Raw genomic sequence first — 23,452 nt, forward strand, 5'->3', positions numbered from 1 at the left:
AAAGTTTAGGGATGAAAAACAAACTTTTGTGATAATTTAGGGACGAAAATGATATTTTACCCAAAATATTTTTATGGTAAAAATGTTGTGACCAACATTTATCTTTGTTTCAATATATTACTATATATTACATTAGACAGGCCGAATTGTTAATAAAAAGCAATTCATTGACTGGGCTTGTCAAACATGATCCGAATAGTCCACTAGGAACCCAAAACTCGGCCCACCAGTTTCTTCTTTGAAAATAAATACTTTTCAGTTTCCCGCCAAAACCTCCTTCTCTATACTTTTCTCTCTCTCTCTGTCCATTATTTTCAAAACTTTCACAAAATTCCATTTCTCGTGGAACCACCCAAAAAAAAGAAAAAAAGAAGGGAACTCAGTGAGTTGACTCGGAGAATGGGGTTGGAATCGGAGGACCAGGTGATGGGGGACGGGTCGGGCTCGGCGGAGCGGAGATCCGGAGCAGGTCCGAGACTGTTCATCAAAGAGATGGTGATGCGAAACTTCAAGTCTTACGCCGGCGAACAGCGCGTCGGTCCTTTCCACAAGGTTAGGGTTCTTTCCTCCCGTTCGGATGCCGAGAAAAATTGATCGGAAAGTTTTTGAAAAATAAATTTTCAAAATTTCATTGAATTTTGAAATATTTTTGGCTTGTTTTGTTTGTTTGGGACAATTAGAGCTTTTCAGCAGTGGTTGGACCAAATGGGAGTGGGAAAAGCAATGTGATTGATGCAATGCTGTTTGTATTTGGAAAGCGAGCAAAGCAGGTGATACCTTTTTTTTTCTTCTTTGGATCTGAATTTTTTGGGTGCTTTTGTTTATTAGTGAAAATTATGTAAATTTTTTGCTATAATTATTTTCTAGGGCTACAAAAGATGCTAGATTTTGTTATTTGTTTGATTTTTGGGGGGTTTTTGCTTTGTGCCCAATTTGTATTTGTATTAGTTTAAATGTGCAGATGGTTTTTTTTTTTTTTTTTAAGTGTAGATGAGAGTTAATAAAGTTAATGTGTTTTTGCTGCTTTTGTTAAGGAAAATTACGTTGCATTTTGGCTAAAAATTGTGACTTGAATTTGAATACTTATAGAGCTAAGATAGGCACTGCATTGGGTTTTATTTGTTTTGTGTTTGGGGTTTCATGCTTTGTGCCTAATTTGTCATGGTTTAATGCGTAGATATGAGGTACTAAACATTAAGTAACATTTTGGCTATAAATTGTGACATGGAAACTTATAGAGATATGACAGGCACTACATTGGGTTTATTTGTTTTGTGTTTGGGGGATCATGTTTTGTGCCTGATTTGTTTTCGCTTAAATGTGCAGATGCGTCTTAATAAAGTTTCGGAGCTCATCCACAATTCCACTAATCACCAAAATTTGGATAGTGCAGGTGTCTCTGTACACTTCCAGGAGATTATTGATTTGGTAGGTAAAAGCTTTCATCTTTCATATATGGGTCATGTTTCTAATAAGTACTTTTCTTTGTCTTTTGGTTGATTGTTTGAAAAAGGATGCTAAGAGGAAAGGATACTAAAATTTTACTAACCCAATTGATTTTCTCTGTTTTAAAGGAGATATATTTTTCTATGTGGTAATTAGAATAATATTTAAAATTGTTTTTCTTTATCTACATGGTTAGCAAATGGGAAAATTTTAGTGATTTCAGTTTCATCATTTCTCATGCTATTTTTAATGATTACAGAATGATGGAACATATGAAGCTGTTCCAGGGAGTGACTTTGTGATTACTCGAGTTGCCCTTCGGGATAACTCCTCTAAATATTATATTAATGACCGGTCAAGTAATTTTACTGAAGTTACCCGGAAATTGAAAGGGAAAGGAGTTGACCTTGACAACAACCGTTTTTTGATTCTTCAGGTTTGATACTTACTATGCAGGGATTGTAGTTTGGAATAAGATGTTTGTTTCTACGTGTTTTTTTTTTTTTTTTTTTTAAGTGTAGATGAGAGTTAATAAAGTTAATGTGTTTTTGCTGCTTTTGTTAAGGAAAATTACGTTGCATTTTGGCTAAAAATTGTGACTTGAATTTGAATACTTATAGAGTTAAGATAGACACTGCATTGGGTTTTATTTGTTTTGTGTTTGGGGTTTCATGCTTTGTGCCTAATTTGTCATGGTTTAATGCGTAGATATGAGGTACTAAACAGTAAGTAACATTTTGGCTATAAATTGTGACATGGAAACTTATAGAGATATGACAGGCACTACATTGGGTTTACTTGTTTTGTGTTTGGGGGATCATGTTTTGTGCCTGATTTGTTTTGGCTTAAATGTGCAGATGCGTCTTAATAAAGTTTCGGAGCTCATCCACAATTCCACTAATCACCAAAATTTGGATAGTGCAGGTGTCTCTGTACACTTCCAGGAGATCATTGATTTGGTAGGTAAAAGCTTTCATCTTTCATATATGGGTCGTGTTTCTAATAAGTACTTTTCTTTATCTTTTGGTTGATTGTTTGAAAAAGGATGCTAAGAGGAAAGGATACTAAAATTTTACTAACCCAATTGATTTTCTCTGTTTTAAAGGAGATATATTTTTCTATGTGGTAATTAGAATAATATTTAAAATTGTTTATCTTTATCTACATGGTTAGCAAATGGGAAAATTTTAGTGATTTCAGTTTCATCATTTCTCATGCTATTTTTAATGATTACAGAATGATGGAACATATGAAGCTGTTCCAGGGAGTGACTTTGTGATTACTCGAGTTGCCCTTCGGGATAACTCCTCTAAATATTATATTAATGACCGGTCAAGTAATTTTACTGAAGTTACCCGGAAATTGAAAGGGAAAGGAGTTGACCTTGACAACAACCGTTTTTTGATTCTTCAGGTTTGATACTTACTATGCAGGGATTGTAGTTTGGAATAAGATGTTTGTTTCTACGTGTTGTAATATTTGCTTCTTGGCTGTTGCCAGGGTGAAGTTGAGCAAATTTCACTTATGAAGCCAAAAGCTCAGGGACCCCATGATGAAGGTTTTCTTGAATATCTTGAGGACATAATTGGAACCAACAAATACGTCGAAAGAATTGATGAAGCAAATAAGCAGTGAGTACAGTCTGCGTGTTAACTTAGTTGAAAGTTTATTTTCTATTTCTCTTATTCCTACTTGCTACGTCAACTTTCTATTTTTAATGATGCACTATATCTATTACTCGTGTTAGTGCTAATGCTAATTGGAGGCATAATTCTTGTTAGTTAGCTGAAAATTTGAAAGTTGAGGATAGAAGGTATAACTTGTAAATGGGTTTTTTGTGGGAAGCCAGTCTTTAGAATGTATTAATTGAAAGAGCATTTTATGTGATAGCTTGATATGCAGTGTTCATCATTAAGCTGAGAACATGTATCCTTTCAGATGATGCTGCAATTATCAATCTGGGGTTTGTTTGCTTCTTTTTATTAGATGAATTTCCTTTCCTGTTACCTGCCAAAAAAACTTTATTTTCGATCATCTTTGATGCTCTCTGCCACTGTCAAACATGCTGTAACATTCTGTGCTCCACTTTATTGAAATAAATATTTTTCAAATTCAGTCATTACCCAAAATAGCATTTTGTCAATTTTCTGACAACTGATAATGTTCTTTTCCTTGTATCTCATAGGCTAGAATCGCTTAATGAGAGCAGGTCTGGGGTGGTACAAATGGTTAAGTTAGCCGAGAAAGAGAGAGATAGCTTGGAGGTATGTAAATATTATTGCACATTGCTATATCATCCAATGTTTAATTATCCTGTTCACATATTTTGCTGCAACAGGATGTGAAGAATGAAGCAGAAGCATACATGCTGAAAGAGCTGTCTCTCTTGAAATGGCAAGAGAAAGCCACAAAATTGGCTCATGAAGATACTAATACAAAATTGGTTGAACTACAAGCAAATGTTGCCAGTTTAGAAGAAAACCTGAAGACTGAAAGGTATATGCTTATGGCATGTTTGGAAATATGTATGTTTAGTTGAAACAAAAAAAAGTATATCTGATGAAGAGCTTGAAATCTTGTTTCAGGGAGAACATACGAGAAAGTCATAAAACATTGGAGGAGCTTGAAACTGTGCATAACAAGTATATGAAGAGACAAGAGGTTAGCAGAATATGGCTCTTATATTGCATAAACAAATGCTTACAAGAACCTATTAATATTGTTGGTATATGATTGTGGCATTGTGAGGACACTATATTATTATATTGATTTTCAAACCATGTGCCACCCATTCTTTAAAATGATATGTTTGCATTGAATGTTATCTTACTGAATTCACTTTGATCTTATTTGAATGATCAACTATTTACCTTTCTTTTTAATAATTAGGAACTTGATAATCAACTCAGAAGCTGTAAGGAAGAGTTTAAGAATTTTGAAAGGCAGGATGTCAAATATCGGGAAGATTTGAAGCACATGAAGCAAAAGATCAAGAAACTTGAGGATAAACTTGAAAAGGTATGGGAAAGACATTGTTCACTTGAACAGAACACAGTTATTATTTAACTTTTGGCTTCCCATTTCAGGATTCAACAAAGATTAATGACTTAGAAAAGGAGTGTGAAAACTCAAAAAATCTGATCCCGGAACTTGAGGAAAGTATTCCAAAACTGCAAAAGCTCTTGCTGGATGAGGAGAAAGTCTTGGAGGAAATTAAAGAGAATTCTAAAGGTGTTTTTATCTTTTCAATTATGAAGAATATGAATATGTAATGTTGCAAATCACACTTTAAAGCAGCAACATTAAGTTTTTACTTTATAACTGTTTATGTATGTTTCATGCCATGGTAAAATATTATTGTTCATTTTTTGTGGGTTTTGTTGTAAGCTATATCCCTAATTAAAATTTTTGATTCTTATTACACTGCTTTGCGTTTACTCGGGTCTATACTAAGTATTCTCAAGTTGGATTTTATTATTATTATTATTATTTTATATGGTGCCATCTCCCATGGTAGATATAATGTTTTGGTTATTTTATTATTAAATAGTATTTGACTGGTGAACAATTGCTTAACATTTAAAAGGATGCCCAAATAATCATGGAGTTCTCATATTTAAAGTTTGTGCTCTGATATCCATGATTTATATGGCTCTGACACGTATTGCATAACTTAGTATTCCTGTACAACTGTTTTTGGAAAATTCTTAATTTATATTGTAATCGAATTTGGAAGTTTGATTTGGCTTACAATTTTATAGAAAGCCTCAGGATCATTTTCAGGTGGGATTAGGAACGTTGGTAAGGATATTGGAATTAACTTTTCTCATGCTTGACCATGTGAAAAGGTTATGCCCTTGTCATTTTCAACAAATTTCGAGTTGGTGTTATTTTGTATGCTTTTTTTTTTTTTTTTTTGCCTAAAATTAATGTATCACTAATATTGAATTCTTCCTGGGTTTATACACATATATAGGCCTTTGATTCCTTTTATTTTTTATATTGGTAAGCTAACACACGCTCAGTGGTTCTTGAACCCATTACCTCACCTTCCACTCCATTATTATGGGATAAGGAAGTGCCAGTTTAGCTATTGCTCTTTAGCACCTTTGATTCTTGTTTAATGCATAATTTACTCCTTGTTCAAAAATTAAAAAACTTTAAATCAAAATCACTCCTTTTAACCCCATGGGGAGAGCCAACAAGGGACCAATAAGTTTCTTTTGTGACTTTGGCGTGGATGTCTGCTTTTGTTTATTCTTTCCAAGTATACTCGGTATTGTATGTTATCTTTTTGTTGGTTGGGAAATTGGTACTTGTGGGAGGAATGAATCTTTCCCTAATCAGGTATTGTTTGCTTTTGGAATGGGCTGAGGAGCCGATGTCACCCTCATGAATTTGTTCAATCCCACATCGGGGAGAGACGCCTCTCACCCTTGCCTTATAAGCACTTGGCCTAAGGAAGGGTGTAACATAGTATGTGTGATTGGCCCATTCCCAAAGCGATCAATACCTGATTGGGAAAAGATTCGTTCCTCCCACATCCCATGTGCAGTTAATTATCGAAAATGTTACTTAATCCTGATTGGTCGATAAGAGTTTTATTTTTTTGAGAAACAAGAAGTTACATGTTACTTACCCCTGATTGGTCAATAAGCAGTTGAAACTGAGAGATATCGTGCTGAGCTTGCAAAAGTTCGTGCTGAATTAGAACCTTGGGAAAAGCAATTGATTGAACATAAGGGAAAACTAGAAGTTACATGTACTGAAAGCAAGCTTTTGAATGAAAAGGTGAGTTTGGTACTTTGATAGTATCTTTTTAATTAATTCTAAAGGATGCATGAAAGCACTGGCTACTTGTTAGTTTCCCGTTATTTTTTTTCCTCACATATAAATGGAAAAAAATTGTATTAAGCATCTTCAATTTTTTTTTCAAGGAATTCATTTCTTGTGTAGATTGATCTTGGTTGAAAGTAATAGGTCCTATAATATGTCAAATCATTCAGTGGATGTGTGGATATTAAAATATAGTTGGCTGAAAGTGATGGTTGACTGTTTCAGCATGAAGCTGGTCGTGCAGCATTTGAAGATGCTCGAAAGCAGGTGGATGTTATACTGGGAAAACTAAAAACAAAAACTGCAAGCATCACAAATATTCAAACTGATATAGAAAAGAACAAGCTTGAAGCATCGGAAGCTCATAGAGTGGAACAAGTTTGTAATTTCATGACAAATAATTTGAATTTTAAGTTCACTTGTTGCGTTGCCATGAGGGAATATGATGATAGTACTTAACCCTTATTGCAGGAATGTATCAAAGAACAGGATGCACTGATTCCTATTGAACAATCTGCAAGACAGAAGGTTGCAGAACTTAAGTCTATTCTGGATTCTGAGAAGAGTCAGGGATCAGTTCTGAAAGCAATCTTGCAGGCCAAGGAGTCCAACCGAATTGAGGGAATATATGGCAGGATGGGTGATCTTGGTGCTATTGATGGTAAGTCTTTTTCTTTGTTATTAGTTCATTATATTTGTTTTCTAGCCATCTTTTCAAGCTTCACACAATAACCTTAGTCCAATTTTTGCGTGACTTGTTATCAATTGATGCCTTTTCTTATACCTGCTTTGCCAAAGCAGTTCTTGTCCTAGGTATACAGAACAATACATGTGATTTATATGAGTTGAGATTTGTGTTTGTTGATTTGTGACAATTGTGTTTGGCTTTATCACTTTACCGCCATATCCAATTATTGCCATGTTTAATGCATTGACAAACTTAACATTTTCTTTATCAAATAATATTGTGATATCAATTCCCATATTTTTTTTATATTTAGTTTTTTTAAAGAAAATTTTATTTCTATTCACTGCCTTATGATTTTCTACCTGCAGCAAAATATGATGTTGCTATATCAACAGCATGCCCTGGACTTGATTATATTGTAGTGGAAACAACAGGTGCAGCACAAGCATGCGTTGAGCTACTTCGGAGGGAGAATCTTGGTGTTGCAACTTTCATGATTTTGGTACCAATTTCACATTATATGATATATGGAAACTTATACTGTCCAAACAGTTACTTTAATGTTTTGAGCACCTAAAAGACCTTGTTTACTTAGAAGTTGGAAGCTTGACTGGTTCAGTTCGATCCTAGAAAACTTGACTGAAAATTTTCAGAACTGATGACACAGTCTTTGAATCTATTTCACTGAAAGTTGGCTGAATCTGTGTGCATGATTTTGATATCTCCAGTTTGTAGATCACTCTAGTTTAAAATTATGATACGATAGATTGTTCCCATACAATTGAATCTACTAGCTGGTTTTAAGATAGTAAGAAGAGACAATGTTTCAATATTGTAGTATCTATTGGATTGCTCATTGGGTTCATGTTACAAAAGTTTGTGGTTAAAATTTTGGAGATGTGCAGCCTAAACTTACAGCAGTCATAGTGGTTTTGAAATTTTGTTATCTCATTTTAATAGGCTTGTGGAGTCAATAAATTTAGAAAATGATGATTCAGATTTGGTGGCCACTTAAATTTTTTTATACAGAATATATATATATATATATTATTGTTTTCCTTCATATACAATATACTCCTATTAATTGAAGAGGACTCATAAAACTATGACTAATTTATCTTTTATTTTATAATTTAAATTCCTCTTGCAGGAGAAGCAAGTTGAATTCTTACCCAAGTTGAAGGAGAAGATAAGCACTCCAGAGGGAGTTCCACGTCTTTTCGATTTAATTAAAGTTCAGGATGAAAGAATGAAACTTGCTTTCTTTGCAGCATTGGGAAACACTGTTGTTGCTAAGGATCTTGACCAGGTAGTTTCCAGTTTCTTTCTAAATCTTAGGATTATTCTTCTGATTTAAAATTGTAAAAAAATGCAGTGTTAAGAATTGCTAGCTTCTTTCTAAAAGCAAGCTGGTGTTTTGATAGTTTAACATTGTGGATAATAAGTTGATTTTGTAGCTTGTGCTTGGTTTATCTGGATTAGTTGCCATGGAGTTACTAAAGTTGTCTGCTTGGAACTTTTTAATTTCTTTTTGGCTATGTGTGCTTTCCAAAAAAAACATTTTTGCACAATCTACCTTGTGACAGATCCTTTTCAACTGTGACCCAAGACAAATGAGAAGGAAATTTTAGATGTTTTACTGCTGATAGAATCTTATGTGGAATATGCCACAATGTAAGCAAACATATTTTAAGAGAGAAGAAATCATTTTTTTAAGGCCCTTAGCGTCTTAGCCCTGCCATACTTTGTATCAGAAACTTATATCTGTTTTATACCAAAAGGGATTATCATTAATTCCTAATATGCATTGATCTCTTGATTAGGTTAAATACTCAAGTTCCGTCTGTGGGTGGTTTCCATGTTATTGAATATTGAGGGTAAAATAACCAATATTGGTGCAAGTAGAACTTGGGAATTTATATGGTTTATTGGAGATTTCACATTGATGTTGTCTTGGGTCTGGCAAATTGTTAAATAGCTTCTATTTTCAAATTTTCAGGCAACACGTATTGCATACAGTGGAAACAAAGAATTTCGACGTGTGGTAACACTTGATGGTGCACTTTTTGAAACATCTGGTACAATGAGTGGTGGGGGAAATAAGCCTCGCGGTGGCAAAATGGGGACATCTATTCGAGCTGAAAGTGTGTCGGGAGAAGCTGTTGCAAATGCTGAGAAGGAACTGTCTATAATGGTTGAAAAATTAAATAACTTCCGCCAAAGAATTGCTGAGGCAGTGCGGTGTTACCAGGCATCTGAAAAAGCTATTGCTATCCTTGAGATGGAATTAGCTAAAAGTCAGAAAGAGGTAATGCTCAGTTAGGGGTTTTTTAAGGTACCTTATAGTTAAATTTGAAATGAATATAATGTGTTGGAAACTATGCTTCAACAGATTGACAGTTTGAATTCGCAACATAGTTATATTGAGAAACAACTTGATTCACTGGAGGCTGCATCACAGCCAAGGAAGGATGAGCTTGATAGGTTGGAGGAGCTCAAGAAAATAATTTCTACAGAAGAAAAGGAGATTGATAAACTTATACAAGGGTCTAAAGAGCTGAAAGAGAAGGTGGGTGATGAGCTTTATGCTTTTTTTTTTTTTTGCCTAAAATTAATGTATCATTAATATTGAACTCTTCATGGGTTTATACACATATATAGGCCTTTGATTCCTTTTATTTTTTATATTGGTAAGCTAACACACACGCTCAGTGGTTCTTGAACCCATTACCTCACCTTCCACTCTGTTATTATGGGATAAGGAAGTGCCAGGTTAGCTATTGCTCTTTAGCACCTTTGATTCTTGTTTAATGCATAATTTACTCCTTGTTCAAAAATTAAAAAACTTTAAATCAAAATCACTCCTTTTAACCCCATGGGGAGAGCCAATGGACCAATAAGTTTCTTTTGTGACTTTGGTGCGGATGTCTGCTTTTGTTTATTCTTTCCAAGTATACTCGGTATTGTATGTTATCTTTTTGTTGGTTGGGAAATTGGTACTAGTGGGAGGAACGAATCTTTCCCTAATCAGGTATTGTTTGCTTTTGGAATGGGCCGAGGAGCCGATGCCACCCTCATGAATTTGTTCAATCCCACATCAGGGAGAGACGCCTCCCACCCTTGCCTTATAAGCACTTGGCCTAAGGAAGGGTGTACCATAGTATGTGTGATCGGCCCATTCCCAAAGCAAACAATACCTGATTAGGAAAAGATTCATTCCTCCCACAGTACTCTTTTGTTGAAGAGTTAATCCCCCTTTAAATAGTTATTGTGATACTGTCATACCTCTAGCAGACATGGGAATGTGCAGTTAATTATCGAAAATGTTACTTAACCCTGATTGGTCGATAAGCAGTTTTATTTTTTTGAGAAACAAGAAGTTACATGTTACTTACCCCTGATTGGTCAATAAGCAGTTGAAACTGAGAGATATCATGCCGAGCTTGCAAAAGTTCGTGCTGAATTAGAACCTTGGGAAAAGCAATTGATTGAACATAAGGGAAAACTAGAAGTTACATGTACTGAAAGCAAGCTTTTGAATGAAAAGGTGAGTTTGGTACTTTGATAGTATCTTTTTAATTAATTCTAAAGGATGCATGAAAGCACTGGCTACTTGTTAGTTTCCCATTATTTTTTTTCCTCACATATAAATGGAAAAAAATTGTATTAAGCATCTTCAATTTTTTTTTCAAGGAATTCATTTCTTGTGTAGATTGATCCTGGTTGAAAGTAATAGGTCCTATAATATGTCAAATCATTCAGTGGATGTGTGGATATTAAAATATAGTTGGCTGAAAGTGATGGTTGACTGTTTCAGCATGAAGCTGGTTGTGCAGCATTTGAAGATGCTCGAAAGCAGGTGGATGTTATATTGGGAAAACTAAAAACAAAAACTGCAAGCATCACAAATATTCAAACTGATATAGAAAAGAACAAGCTTGAAGCATCGGAAGCTCGTAGAGTGGAACAAGTTTGTAATTTCATGACAAATAATTTGAATTTTAAGTTCACTTGTTGCGTCGCCATGAGGGAATATGACGATAGTACTTAACCCTTATTGCAGGAATGTATCAAAGAACAGGATGCACTGATTCCTATTGAACAATCTGCAAGACAGAAGGTTGCAGAACTTAAGTCTATTCTGGATTCTGAGAAGAGTCAGGGATCAGTTCTGAAAGCAATCTTGCAGGCCAAGGAGTCCAACCGAATTGAGGGAATATATGGCAGGATGGGTGATCTTGGTGCTATTGATGGTAAGTCTTTTTCTTTGTTATTAGTTCGTTATATTTGTTTTCTAGCCATCTTTTCAAGCTTCACACAATAACCTTAGTCCAATTTTTGCGTGACTTGTTATCAATTGATGCCTTTTCTTATACCTGCTTTGCCAAAGCAGTTCTTGTCCTAGGTATACAGAACAATACATGTGATTTATATGAGTTGAGATTTGTGTTTGTTGATTTGTGACAATTGTGTTTGGCTTTATTACTTTACCGCCATATCCAATTATTGCCATGTTTAATGCATTGACAAACTTAACATTTTCTGTATCAAATAATATTGTGATATCAATTCCCATATTTTTTTTTATATTTAGTTTTTTTAAAGAAAATTTTATTTCTATTCACTGCCTTATGATTTTCTACCTGCAGCAAAATATGATGTTGCTATATCAACAGCATGCCCTGGACTTGATTATATTGTAGTGGAAACAGCAGGTGCAGCACAAGCATGCGTTGAGCTACTTCGGAGGGAGAATCTTGGTGTTGCAACTTTCATGATTTTGGTACCAATTTCACATTATATGATATATGGAAACTTATACTGTCCAAACAGTTACTTTAATGTTTTGAGCACCTAAAAGACCTTGTTTACTTAGAAGTTGGAAGCTTGACTGGTTCAGTTCGATCCTAGAAAACTTGACTGAAAATTTTCAGAACTGATGACATGGTCTTTGAATCTATTTCACTGAAAGTTGGCTGAATCTGTGTGCATGATTTTGATATCTCCAGTTTGTAGATCACTCTAGTTTAAAATTATGATACGATAGATTGTTCCCACACAATTGAATCTACTAGCTGGTTTTGAGATAGTAAGAAGAGACAATGTTTCAATATTGTAGGATCTATTGGATTGCTCATTGGGTTCATGTTACAAAAGTTTGTGGTTAAAATTTTGGAGATGTGCAGCCTAAACTTACAGCAGTCATAGTGGTTTTGAAATTTTATTATCTCATTTTAATAGGATTGTGGAGTCAATAAATTTAGAAAATGATGATTCAGATTTGGTGGCCACTTAAATTTTTTTATACAGAATATATATATATATATTATCGTTTTCCTTCATATATAATATACTCCTATTAATTGAAGAGGACTCATAAAACTATGACTAATTTATCTTTTATTTTATAATTTAAATTCCTCTTGCAGGAGAAGCAAGTTGAATTCTTACCCAAGTTGAAGGAGAAGATAAGCACTCCAGAGGGAGTTCCACGTCTTTTCGATTTAATTAAAGTTCAGGATGAAAGAATGAAACTTGCTTTCTTTGCAGCATTGGGAAACACTGTTGTTGCTAAGGATCTTGACCAGGTAGTTTCCAGTTTCTTTCTAAATCTTAGGATTATTCTTCTGATTTAAAATTGTAAAAAAATGCAGTGTTAAGAATTGCTAGCTTCTTTCTAAAAGCAAGCTGGTGTTTTGTTAGTTTAACATTGTGGATAATAAGTTGATTTTGTAGCTTGTGCTTGGTTTATCTGGATTAGTTGCCATGGAGTTACTAAAGTTGTTGGCTTGGAACTTTTTAATTTCTTTTTGGCTATGTGTGCTTTCCAAAAAAAACATTTTTGCACAATCTACCTTGTGACAGATCCTTTTCAACTGTGACCCAAGACAAATGAGAAGGAAATTTTAGATGTTTTACTGCTGATAGAATCTTAAGTGGAATATGCCACAATGTAAGCAAACATATTTTAAGAGAGAAGAAATCATTTTTTTAAGGCCCTTAGTGTCTTAGCCCTGCCATACTTTGTATCAGAAACTTATATCTGTTTTATACCAAAAGGGATTATCATTAATTCCTAATATGCATTGATCTCTTGATTAGGTTAAATCTTCAAGTTCCTTCTGTGGGTGGTTTCCATGTTATTGAATATTGAGGGTAAAATAACCAATATTGGTGCAAGTAGAACTTGGGAATTTATATGGTTTATTGGAGATTTCACATTGATGTTGACTTGGGTCTGGCAAATTGTTAAACAGCTTCTATTTTCAAATTTTCAGGCAACACGTATTGCATACAGTGGAAACAAAGAATTTCGACGTGTGGTAACACTTGATGGTGCACTTTTTGAAACATCTGGTACAATGAGTGGTGGGGGAAATAAGCCTCGTGGTGGCAAAATGGGGACATCTATTCGAGCTGACAGTGTGTCGGGAGAAGCTGTTGCAAATGCTGAGAAGGAACTGTCTATAATGGTTGAAAAATTAAATAGCATCCGCCAAAGAATTGCTGAGGCAGTGCGGTGTTACCAGGCATCTGAAAAAGCTATTGCTATCCTGGAGATGGAATTAGCTAAAAGTCAGAAAGAGGTAATGCTCAGTTAGGGGTTTTTTAAGGTACCTTATAGTTAAATTTGAAATGAATATAATGTGTTGGAAACTATGCTTCAACAGATTGACAGTTTGAATTCGCAACATAGTTATATTGAGAAACAACTTGATTCACTGGAGGCTGCATCACAGCCAAGGAAGGATGAGCTTGATAGGTTGGAGGAGCTCAAGAAAATAATTTCTACAGAAGAAAAGGAGATTGATAAACTTATACAAGGGTCTAAAGAGCTGAAAGAGAAGGTGGGTGATGAGCTCTATTATGTTTTGTTGTCCTTGCTTGTTGCATCTCAATCATTACATTTACCTACAGAACAGAATTTAGGCTAGTTGCATTCATGGTAGGTGGTTTATGTTCTGGCTTCCCTACTAACCTGTTCTTTTGCTTATTTCATATATCATGTCTAACATGAACAGTGCATAAATATTATTTTGATATCTCAGTTTATTTGATTTATGCTTAATTGTCTCTGCTTTAGGCTTTGGAGCTTCAGAATAATATAGAGAACGCTGGTGGTGAAAGATTGAAAGCACAAAAGTTAAAGGTCAATAAGATTCAATCTGTAAGTATATGAAATACTATGAAACAATCAAACATCCAAGTTATTAGTTACAATGGAGAGTTGCACTAATTCATGCTACCCAACTGTTAGGATATCGATAAAAAGAGCACAGAGATCAACCGCCACAGAGTCCAAATAGAGACTGGCCAAAAAATGATGAAGAAGTTGACTAAAGGGATTGAGGAGTCAAAGAAGGAGAAAGAAAGACTTGTTGAGGAAAAGGAAAAATTGGGAGGTGTTTTCAAAGAAATTGAGCAGAAAGCATTTACAGTTCAAGAGAATTATAAAAAGACACAGAAGGTTTCTTATTTTTAATAAAAATCCACAAGAAATAAGAATTTCCTGTACTGCCATATGATCTAATTTCTTTCTCCCCCTTGTATAGCTGATCGATGAACATAAAGATGTATTAGACAATGCAAAATCCAATTATGACAAAGTGAAAAGGACTGTGGATGAGTTACGGGCATCAGAGGTACTGTGCTTTCTTGCATCTTTTTAGTTTCTTTTTTTTTTTTTTTTTNTAACCTTTTCACCACCCGATAAATTTGCAATATTCTTCCAGCTCTTCTTTGGTGGTCGGACACTGAAAACAACACCTTCAGAGAACGGATCCAAAGAGTCCACTAGCTCAAGTTCTGCATCACCTCCAAGTGTGATCATCTATGGCAAGTCCATTAGGAGGGAAAAGTACAATCATTACTTGCAAATGCATATAATACAAGGAAAAAAAATAAATAAATAAATAAAGAGGAAAGGAGCATGAAACAAGAAGTGTCAAATATAAAAAGCCCCAACTGATTGCAAATGAAGGAGCATAGAAAAGAATTCTGCCAATTGAAAGTGTAGTTCTTCAAAGGCAGAACATCTAGCACCAGAGTACAAATGACACCAGTCATATTTCTTGCAATTCAAACTGTTTAATGTACATTAAGGTGTCATGTGAAGACCAAAGAGCCCAAAAGGACAATAGAATTTATAATCTAGCTAAAACTTGTGGAGAATGATTTATTCACAAACCTGATACATCTCCTTCAGCTTCAAAGATATTGCATTGAATCCTGCCATGAACTCATCCAACCTGTTATTGTACCATATCCAGTTGAGTGAAAACTAAAAAATTGTGTAGAAGGATATAAAGAAAACAAATCAGACATAAAAGTAAAGATAGATATGCATGCCTCTTCTTCCTCCATTCATCATACTGCCTCTTTATGTCATCACGCTGTTGAGTGATCTTGTTTAGTTCCTCAACTCGTTCATTATATAATGATACTTTTGTCCGATATCTATTAATCATATTATGCAAATTTAGCAGAGGGCCATGAAGAATTAAACTCAAGTAGGTTAACAATTTTATAAGAACAGATAAAGTCATACTCTGAGATAGAATCAAGATTTGGATTCATCTCCTTCAGTTGTGCTTCCAGAAGTGCTACAATTTCAAGGGCCCTTTTTAGGCCACAGGGCTCGTTAAGAGTTTCATCAGTCAAGGTTGCCTGAAGCTTTTCAGGGTCCACTAAGTCTTTCTGAATTCTGCGACAATACACAATGTTATGTTTCAAGTTCATTAAGACCCCTGCTTCTTAAGAGTTCCACAAAAAGACATACTGTTCCATATGCTTTATAAGAGCAGTTTGCAAGTCGTCAAGCCTTTTTTTGTAAGCCTTTGCCTTCAGTTCCAACTCCTTGTATGCCTTTTTTCATGTCTTGTAACTTGTATTTCAGCGTCAACCTGTGCCATCACAGAGATTGTAAACAAGATGTCAGGAAAAATGAGCCCCTCCACCACCCCCAACCCTACCCCCTCCACACCCAAAACAAAAACCCCCCCCCCCCCCCCCCCCCTTCTCTCTCTCTCTCAAGTTCCATTTTCACTTTCTTTTGGTTTTCATTCACTTACCAATCCATATGGTTTGCAGACTTCAAAAATGTTTCTATTGTGGGGCATTATGTGAAGGACCGAACAAAGGATGCCCAGTTTATAATCATAAGGTACTTTCAATGCCCCCTGGGATTTATTGCTATAGTTAGTAGTTACTGACATGTTTACTTACACTGTTCTTGATGTTATCTTTTATGCCACCTGCAGCCTTAGAAACAACATGTTTGAATTGGCTGATAGACTTGTTGGGATCTACAAAACTGATAATTGCACTAAGAGCATTACAATTAACCCAGGTAGTTTTGCAGTTTGTGAAAAAGCTGCCTAATGATGCATTTGTTTTTGGTGGCTTTCCTTAGTTAATGGTTCCATGTCATAATTAATTATTTACCTGGTTGTCATGGAATCAATTATTTATTTGGTTCTGTGAGTCAGCATATATCAAATACTTATTTATTTTTGAATGTGTTGATGTGTTATATATAATAGCTTTTACTTTTGCGCACAATTAGCTTATGGTTTATTAATGATAAATATAAGGGTAAATTGATTGGTATTAAATTGATAATATTAATGCAATATAATGCTTTCAAAAAAAAAAATGCAATATAATGCCTTCGCAATATATATATATATATATATTGAGAAAAAATGCCTTCGCAATATTCGTGGTTCATTTCATATTTATGGGTGGTGCTTTTTTCTTTTTTCCTACATTTTTCTTTTAAGAAATTATGGCTTAAATTGCACATGAATCCAAAAGCTATGAAATGGAAACAATAGCTCATTTTACTTTTAAGCACAAGCCATATTACAATTTATTGAATGAAGATTCAAATACAAATGGGCCATTAGGAAGAAGCCCAATTCTTGTGTTTTTACATATGATGATGTGCTTTTATGAATTGTCTGATGTTAGTAAACAAAATGAAATCATGTTGAGAACTGAGACGGAGACAAACCAAATGAGGCCATAAAATAAATAAATAAATGTGTGCTTTCAAAGGCCTTGGTCCGTTTTGAATTTAAGCACAGTGGATTTTCTAAAGAAATAAAAGTATATGTTTTGAGATAATGTTTCCTAGATTACAAATGCACGATCAGTTTTGGATACGCATAGTTTTTGTTTACCCAGTTCGACTCCAAACCCATTTTTCAAAATGACCTTTAAAACCATTGAGCTTGAGATATAAAATTTCGTTGAACTTTTTTTTCTCAAAATTAAAGTCAAATGCTACTAGATTTATATTGCAGAAATTATATAAAAAAGACTATCGGATTATTTTCATCATGCACACAGCTCATGCAAATGTAATTTATATGAATTGACTTATATGCCTTTATTAAAAAAATTATTCCAGTTAAAAAAAAAAAAAAAATCAAAGAACTAAAGCAACCACACCAAGTTTATTAAAACAAAAATCATGTCCAATTATAAAAAAATAAAAGCAAAAAGACAGACACAACCAATGAAAAATCCAATCATGCTCAGTAAAAAAAAAAACAAAAAGGCAAACGAAAAAAAAAATGCCAAACATGCATTCATGCCCAATTAAAAAAAAAAAAAAACCCAAAAAGAAAACAAAGGCAGCACTGGGAGATAAAAGAAAAGAAGCTTCACATGAGCAATTTTGTCCAATTTTTGCACCATTTTTTCTCCAATTTGGAGAGATTGTGTTTTGGTCAGTTTGGGAGAAAACTCATGATCCCCACCAAAATCTTTCCCATTTTCCACTCTCAACCAAACAATCACAAGCTTTATTTTCTCTGCACCTTTCTCTCAACAATTTTCCATCCCTCCAATAATTACTCTAACCAAACGGAGCCTTAGTTAGACCAAAGCTTCCTTGAGAGCCCTTCTAAAATATTGTCGTGCCAAGATTTTGGTATAAACCCTCTCAAATCATGCAACAAGATGCTCATTTTAGGGCGAGAGAAATAACGAATTTGAAGGCTCTAATGGATTGAAGAGTGTAGGTGCTTTTTGTGTTGATGGGCTAACGCTTGTTCTACTGTGGGTCGGAGCATTGGGACTGGCCCACTATTCTAGCAGTAGCTTGCTAAAGGACCAATTTTTGCATAAACCCAGCACCCAAATTAAAGTCAACAAGTATTAACAAATACATGTACACGTTTATAGATTTAAGAGCAAATATGTTCTAGCAGGAAGGTTAGTTACAGTAGGAAGTTTAGTCAGGGGAGCAATTAGCAGAACCAATACAACGAAATGCAAAAATGATACAGTAGAATGTAAAAATGATGAATTCTTCCTCAAGAAGTGGACCAAATAGAGCTCAAACCCCAACTTGGACAGCCTTGCTATTGGGCTAAGCTATCAAAGTTGTATATTTTGGGGAATGGACCTAGATGGCTACTTGTTGCTTCGTTGGTCTATTGATGCATGCCTTTTTTGCTATGCTCACTCGGCTCTCTTTTACTTCGCTCTTTCTTTTTTTCTCTGTTATTTCTCATTCAATTCTCTCTATTTCTTGCGTTAGTCACTATCTTGCTTCCATTTATGGCTACTGTTACTATTTATACTGGTTAATCCTTTGGGATTTCTCTATTTTATCCCTATTGCTCATCAACCATTTTTGTCTGCTATGAGCACCATTTCAGAGTTGCCCACTAGCTCACTGACTGCTTGGCCTCCACTACACCTAGGCATGCCCACTGCTTTCTGTCTCTTCCACTATTTATTCATGACAAATTCTTATCCGTTTGGTTATGCCGTGAGTCTATCTCTCTCATTCTGATGGGCAAAGTTTTGAGTTTCTCTCTACCTATCTCTATGGCATGCATCAAGTGGTCTCAGCTATTTACTATCTATTTTGGGCAAAGATGCCTTCCCAGCTAAGCACCTCCCAAAAGAGGCCTTGGCTGGAGACTAAAAATAGACTCTTTTCCCCCCTCCACCAAATCACACCATCTGCAAATCCCTTGACCGTGGGCCCACCTCCCTTACATTGGCTGGGTACAGGTAGGTGGTGCTCTGGCCAAGATGTGATTATCCCATTACTTCCTATTTTGTCTTCTCTCTTTCCATGTCATTTTTGCCGCTAATGTTTGGCCTTGTCTCTTTCTACAACTTGCATTTTCTCTACCTGCGCTTAGCTTTTATGAGAAATGGCATGGGCTTATTGGGCTTACCCCACTTTTGCCTCTTTTTGGGCCCATGGGTCTGCCTATTGCTACTTTCTGCCGAGTCGGCTCGATGGGTCTTATTTCTTTCTCTTCTTTCTTTCAAGCTTTTATAGCCCTTTTTTTCTGCCGTTATTCACTAATCTTTTATTGCATTCATTTTTTACTTGTTATTGGACTTTTTTGCTGTTGGGTCCCTTCCTCTTTTTCTTTTTCTTTTTCTTTTTCTTTTTTTTTTTAATATCGAAAATGGGTATCCACAAAGAGCTTGTGAAACAAAGTGAGGGGGGTCTAAATTTATAGGAGCTTAACCAATTTGAATGTCCATCATGAATGGCATCACTATGGACAGGTCATGATCGACATGTGTTAGCTTACTTTGCTCACACATGATTTAACAACCATTTTGAGGGCCTTCCATCTCGAAATTATGTGAACATCCTCCTATTGGAAATTTTATTAAATCTTCTTTCCAAATTTCCAATGGTACCAATTTTGCATCAATCCAATGTTCGAATTAAAAATTATGACCTCGGGAAGTTGGTATCTTGCAAACGTTTTGAATTTTCACACTACCTTTACTCAAGTTAATACATGTCTATTAAGGCCTTCCCGAGTTCGGAATTGAGTGATGCAAATGTCTTTGGAAAGCTCGGGACATCAATTTTATTTTTGTTCTTTGGTTTGAGAGAAACAAACTTTGTTACAAGATTTTACTAAGCGCTTGAAAGTATGGATTTGCATTTTTTTTTAGGTTTCGTTTGTATGCAATATTTTATGTGTAATTTTTTTTTCCTCAGAATTTAGTCTCCAAGCCCCCTCAAAATGAATCTTTTTTTCACTAGATTTCCAAAAACATATGGATCACACAATTCCAAGATTGGGCCCACAGTTTGACTGAAGTCAACCTTTGATCAATCATTCCCATACTTAGCCAATTTCATAATCGGTTTGGGAAACTTTTCGGGTTTTCATGGTGTCTAGTTCTATTAATTAGTCCATTTACACAAGATCTTGGCAATACACCACTCGTTTTGGAAGGAATTGTATCATTGTGTTAGTTCAATATTCTCTTCAATCAAATAGATTTTCTCAATTTATGTGTTTGAGCGGAAAAATTGGCAAATGCCCTTTTTGAGCAAAAATTGTAGTGTTTTGCCTCATTTTTCAAACTAATTAAGGAAATACTCCTCTTTTATAACTCGATTTAAGATAAATCAAGTTTTTTAAAAATATATATATATATATATATATATATATATATTGCCAAACATGCATTCATGCCCAATTAAAAAAAAAAAAAAAAAAAAAAACCCAAAAAGAAAACAAAGGCAGCACTGGGAGATAAAAGAAAAGAAGCTTCACATGAGCAATTTTGTCCAATTTTTGCACCATTTTTTCTCCAATTTGGAGAGATTGTGTTTTGGTCAGTTTGGGAGAAAACTCATGATCCCCACCAAAATCTTTCCCATTTTCCACTCTCAACCAAACAATCACAAGCCTTATTTTCTCTGCACCTTTCTCTCAACAATTTTCCATCCCTCCAATAATTACTCTAACCAAACGGAGCCTTAGTTAGACCAAAGCTTCCTTGAGAGCCCTTGCAAAATATTGTCGTGCCAAGATTTTGGTATAAACCCTCTCAAATCATGCAACAAGATGCTCATTTTAGGGCCAGAGAAATAACGAATTTGAAGGCGCTAATGGATTGAAGAGTGTAGGTGCTTTTTGTGTTGATGGGCTAACGGGTTCTACTGTGGGTCGGAGCATTGGGACTGGCCCACTATTCTAGCCGTAGCTTGCTAAAGGGCCAATTTTTGCATAAACCCAGCACCCAAATTAAAGTCAACAAGTTTTAACAAATACATGTACACGTTTATAGATTTAAGAGCAAATATGTTATAGCAGGAAGGTTAGTTACAGTAGGAAGTTTAGTCAGGGGAGCAATTAGCAGAACCAATACAACGAAATGCAAAAATGATACAGTAGAATGTAAAAATGATGAATTCTTCCTCAAGAAGTGGACCAAATAGAGCTTAAACCCCAACTTGGACAGCCTTGCTCTTGGGCTAAGCTATCAAAGTTGTATATTTTGGAGAATGGATCTAGATGGCTACTTGTTACTTCGTTGGTCTATTGATGCATGCCTTTTTTGCTATGCTCACTCTGCTCTCTATTACTTCGCTCTTTCTTTTTTTCTTTGTTATTTCTCATTCAATTCTCTCTATTTCTTGCCTTAGTCACTATCCTGCTTCCATTTATGGCTACTGTTACTATTTATATCGGTTAATCCTTTGGGATTTCTCTATTTTACCCCTATTGCTCATCAACCATTTTTGTCTGCTATGAGCACCATTTCAGAGTTGCCCACTAGCCCACTGGCTGCTTGGCCTCCACTACACCTGGGCATGCCCACTGCTTTCTGTCTCTTCCACTATTTATTCATGACAAATTCTTATCCGTTTGGTTATGCCGTGAGTCTATCTCTCTCATTCTGATGGGCAAAGTTTTGAGTTTCTCTCTACCTATTTCTATGGCATGCATCAAGTGGTCTCAGCTATTTACTATCTATTTTGGGCAAAGATGCCTTCCCAGCTAAGCACCTCCCAAAAGAGGCCTTGGCTGGAGACTAAAAATAGACTCTTTTCCCCCCTCCACCAAATCACACCATCTGCAAATCCCTTGACCGTGGGCCCACCTCCCTTACATTGGCTGGGTACAGGTAGGTGGTGCTCTGGCCAAGATGTGATTGTCCCATTACTTCCTATTTTGTCTTCTCTCTTTTCATGTCATTTTTGCCTCTAATGTTTGGCCTTGTCTCTTTCTACAACTTGCATTTTCTCTACCCGTGCTTAGCTTTTATGAGAGATGGCATGGGCTTATTGGGCTTACCCCACTTTTGCCTCTTTTTGGGCCCATGGGTCTGCCTATTGCTACTTTCTGCCGAGTCGGCTCGATGGGTCTTATTTCTTTCTCTTCTTTCTTTCAAGCTTTTATAGCCCTTTGTTTCTGCTGTTATTCACTAATCTTTTATTGCATTCCTTTTTTACTTGTTATTGGACTTTTTTGCTGTTGGGTCCCTTCCTCTTTTTCTTTTCTTTTTTTTTTTTCTTTTTTTTTTAAATATCGAAAATGGCTATCCACAAAGAGCTTGTGAAACAAAGTGAGGGGGGTCTAAATTTATAGGAGCTTAACCAATTTGAATGTCCATCATGAATGGCATCACTATGGACAGGTCATGATCGACATGTGTTAGCTTACTTTGCTCACACATTGATTTAACAACCATTTTGAGGGCCTTCCATCTCGAAATTATGTGAACATCCTCCTATTGGAAATTTTATTAAATCTTCTTTCCAAATTTCCAATGGTACCAATTTTGCATCAATCCAATGTTCGAATTAAAAATTATGACCTCGGGAAGTTGGTATCTTGCAAACGTTTTGAATTTTCACACTACCTTTACTCAAGTTAATACATGTCTATTAAGGCCTTCCCGAGTTCGGAATTGAGTGATGCAAGTGTCTTTGGAAAGCTCGGGACATCAATTTTATTTTTGTTCTTTGGTTTGAGAGAAACAAACTTTGTTACAAGATTTTACTAAGCGCTTGAAAGTATGGATTTGCATTTTTTTTTTAGGTTTCGTTTGTATGCAATATTTTGTGTAATTTTTTTTTTCCTCAGAATTTAGTCTCCAAGCCCCCTCAAAATGAATCTTTTTTTCACTAGATTTCCAAAAACATATGGATCACACAATTCCAAGATTGGGCCCACAGTTTGACTGAAGTCAACCTTTGATCAATCATTCCCATACTTAGCCAATTTCATAATCGGTTTGGGAAACTTTTCGGGTTGTCATGGTATCTAGTTCTATTAATTAGTCCATTTACACAAGATCTTGGCAATACACCACTCGTTTTGGAAGGAATTGTATCATTGTGTTAGTTCAATATTCTCTTCAATCAAATAGATTTTCTCAATTTATGTGTTTGAGTGAAAAAATTGTAGCGTTTTGCCCCATTTTCCAAACTAATTAGGGAAATACTTCTCTTTTGTAACTCGATTTAAGATAAATCAAGTTTAAAAAAAAAAAAAAAAATCTATAGCCCTATAGCGACGTTTTAAGAAGCCTATAGTGACGTTTTAAGGACCTATAGTGGTGTTTTGTAACTCGATGTCTATGAAATTGAGTTATAGACAATTTTTTTTTATTTACCTATAACTCGACTTTATGGAGGTCAAGTTACAAAACGCCACTATAGGTCTTTAAAACATCATTATAGACTCC

The 23,452-nt window shown here is 35.2% G+C and overlaps 1 protein-coding gene across 1 annotated transcript; it reads left to right on the forward strand.

Annotated features, from left to right (window-relative positions):
- The first annotated feature begins 300 nt into the window (after window positions 1-300).
- Window positions 301-16,531, forward strand: LOC112038535 (structural maintenance of chromosomes protein 4). The gene is made up of 23 exons (XM_065779581.1): window positions 301-552; window positions 681-770; window positions 1,327-1,428; window positions 1,706-1,882; window positions 2,947-3,077; window positions 3,632-3,710; window positions 3,785-3,942; window positions 4,032-4,107; window positions 4,336-4,464; window positions 4,533-4,677; window positions 6,107-6,237; window positions 6,508-6,660; window positions 6,754-6,943; window positions 7,339-7,472; window positions 8,121-8,279; window positions 13,249-13,557; window positions 13,642-13,818; window positions 14,055-14,138; window positions 14,229-14,438; window positions 14,524-14,613; window positions 14,704-14,806; window positions 16,061-16,133; window positions 16,231-16,531. The coding sequence occupies exons 1-23, from the start codon at window positions 400-402 to the stop codon at window positions 16,349-16,351; spliced, it is 3,174 nt and encodes a 1,057-aa protein (XP_065635653.1). The 5' UTR covers window positions 301-399; the 3' UTR covers window positions 16,352-16,531.
- The last annotated feature ends 6,921 nt before the right edge of the window (window positions 16,532-23,452 follow it).

The sequence above is a fragment of the Quercus suber genome, unplaced genomic scaffold (genome assembly GCF_002906115.3).
Source record: "Quercus suber isolate HL8 unplaced genomic scaffold, Cork oak 2.0 scaffold_214, whole genome shotgun sequence".
NCBI lineage: Eukaryota > Viridiplantae > Streptophyta > Magnoliopsida > Fagales > Fagaceae > Quercus > Quercus suber.

Bases quoted from the DNA above. Each gene is read 5' to 3' on its own strand.
- LOC112038535 (XM_065779581.1), top strand. From the start codon at position 400: ATGGGGTTGGAATCGGAGGACCAGGTGATGGGGGACGGGTCGGGCTCG. The intron at 553-680 runs GTTAGGGTTCTT...TGGGACAATTAG, and splicing joins GCGTCGGTCCTTTCCACAAG to AGCTTTTCAGCAGTGGTTGG. The intron at 6,661-6,753 runs GTTTGTAATTTC...CCCTTATTGCAG, and splicing joins AAGCTCATAGAGTGGAACAA to GAATGTATCAAAGAACAGGA.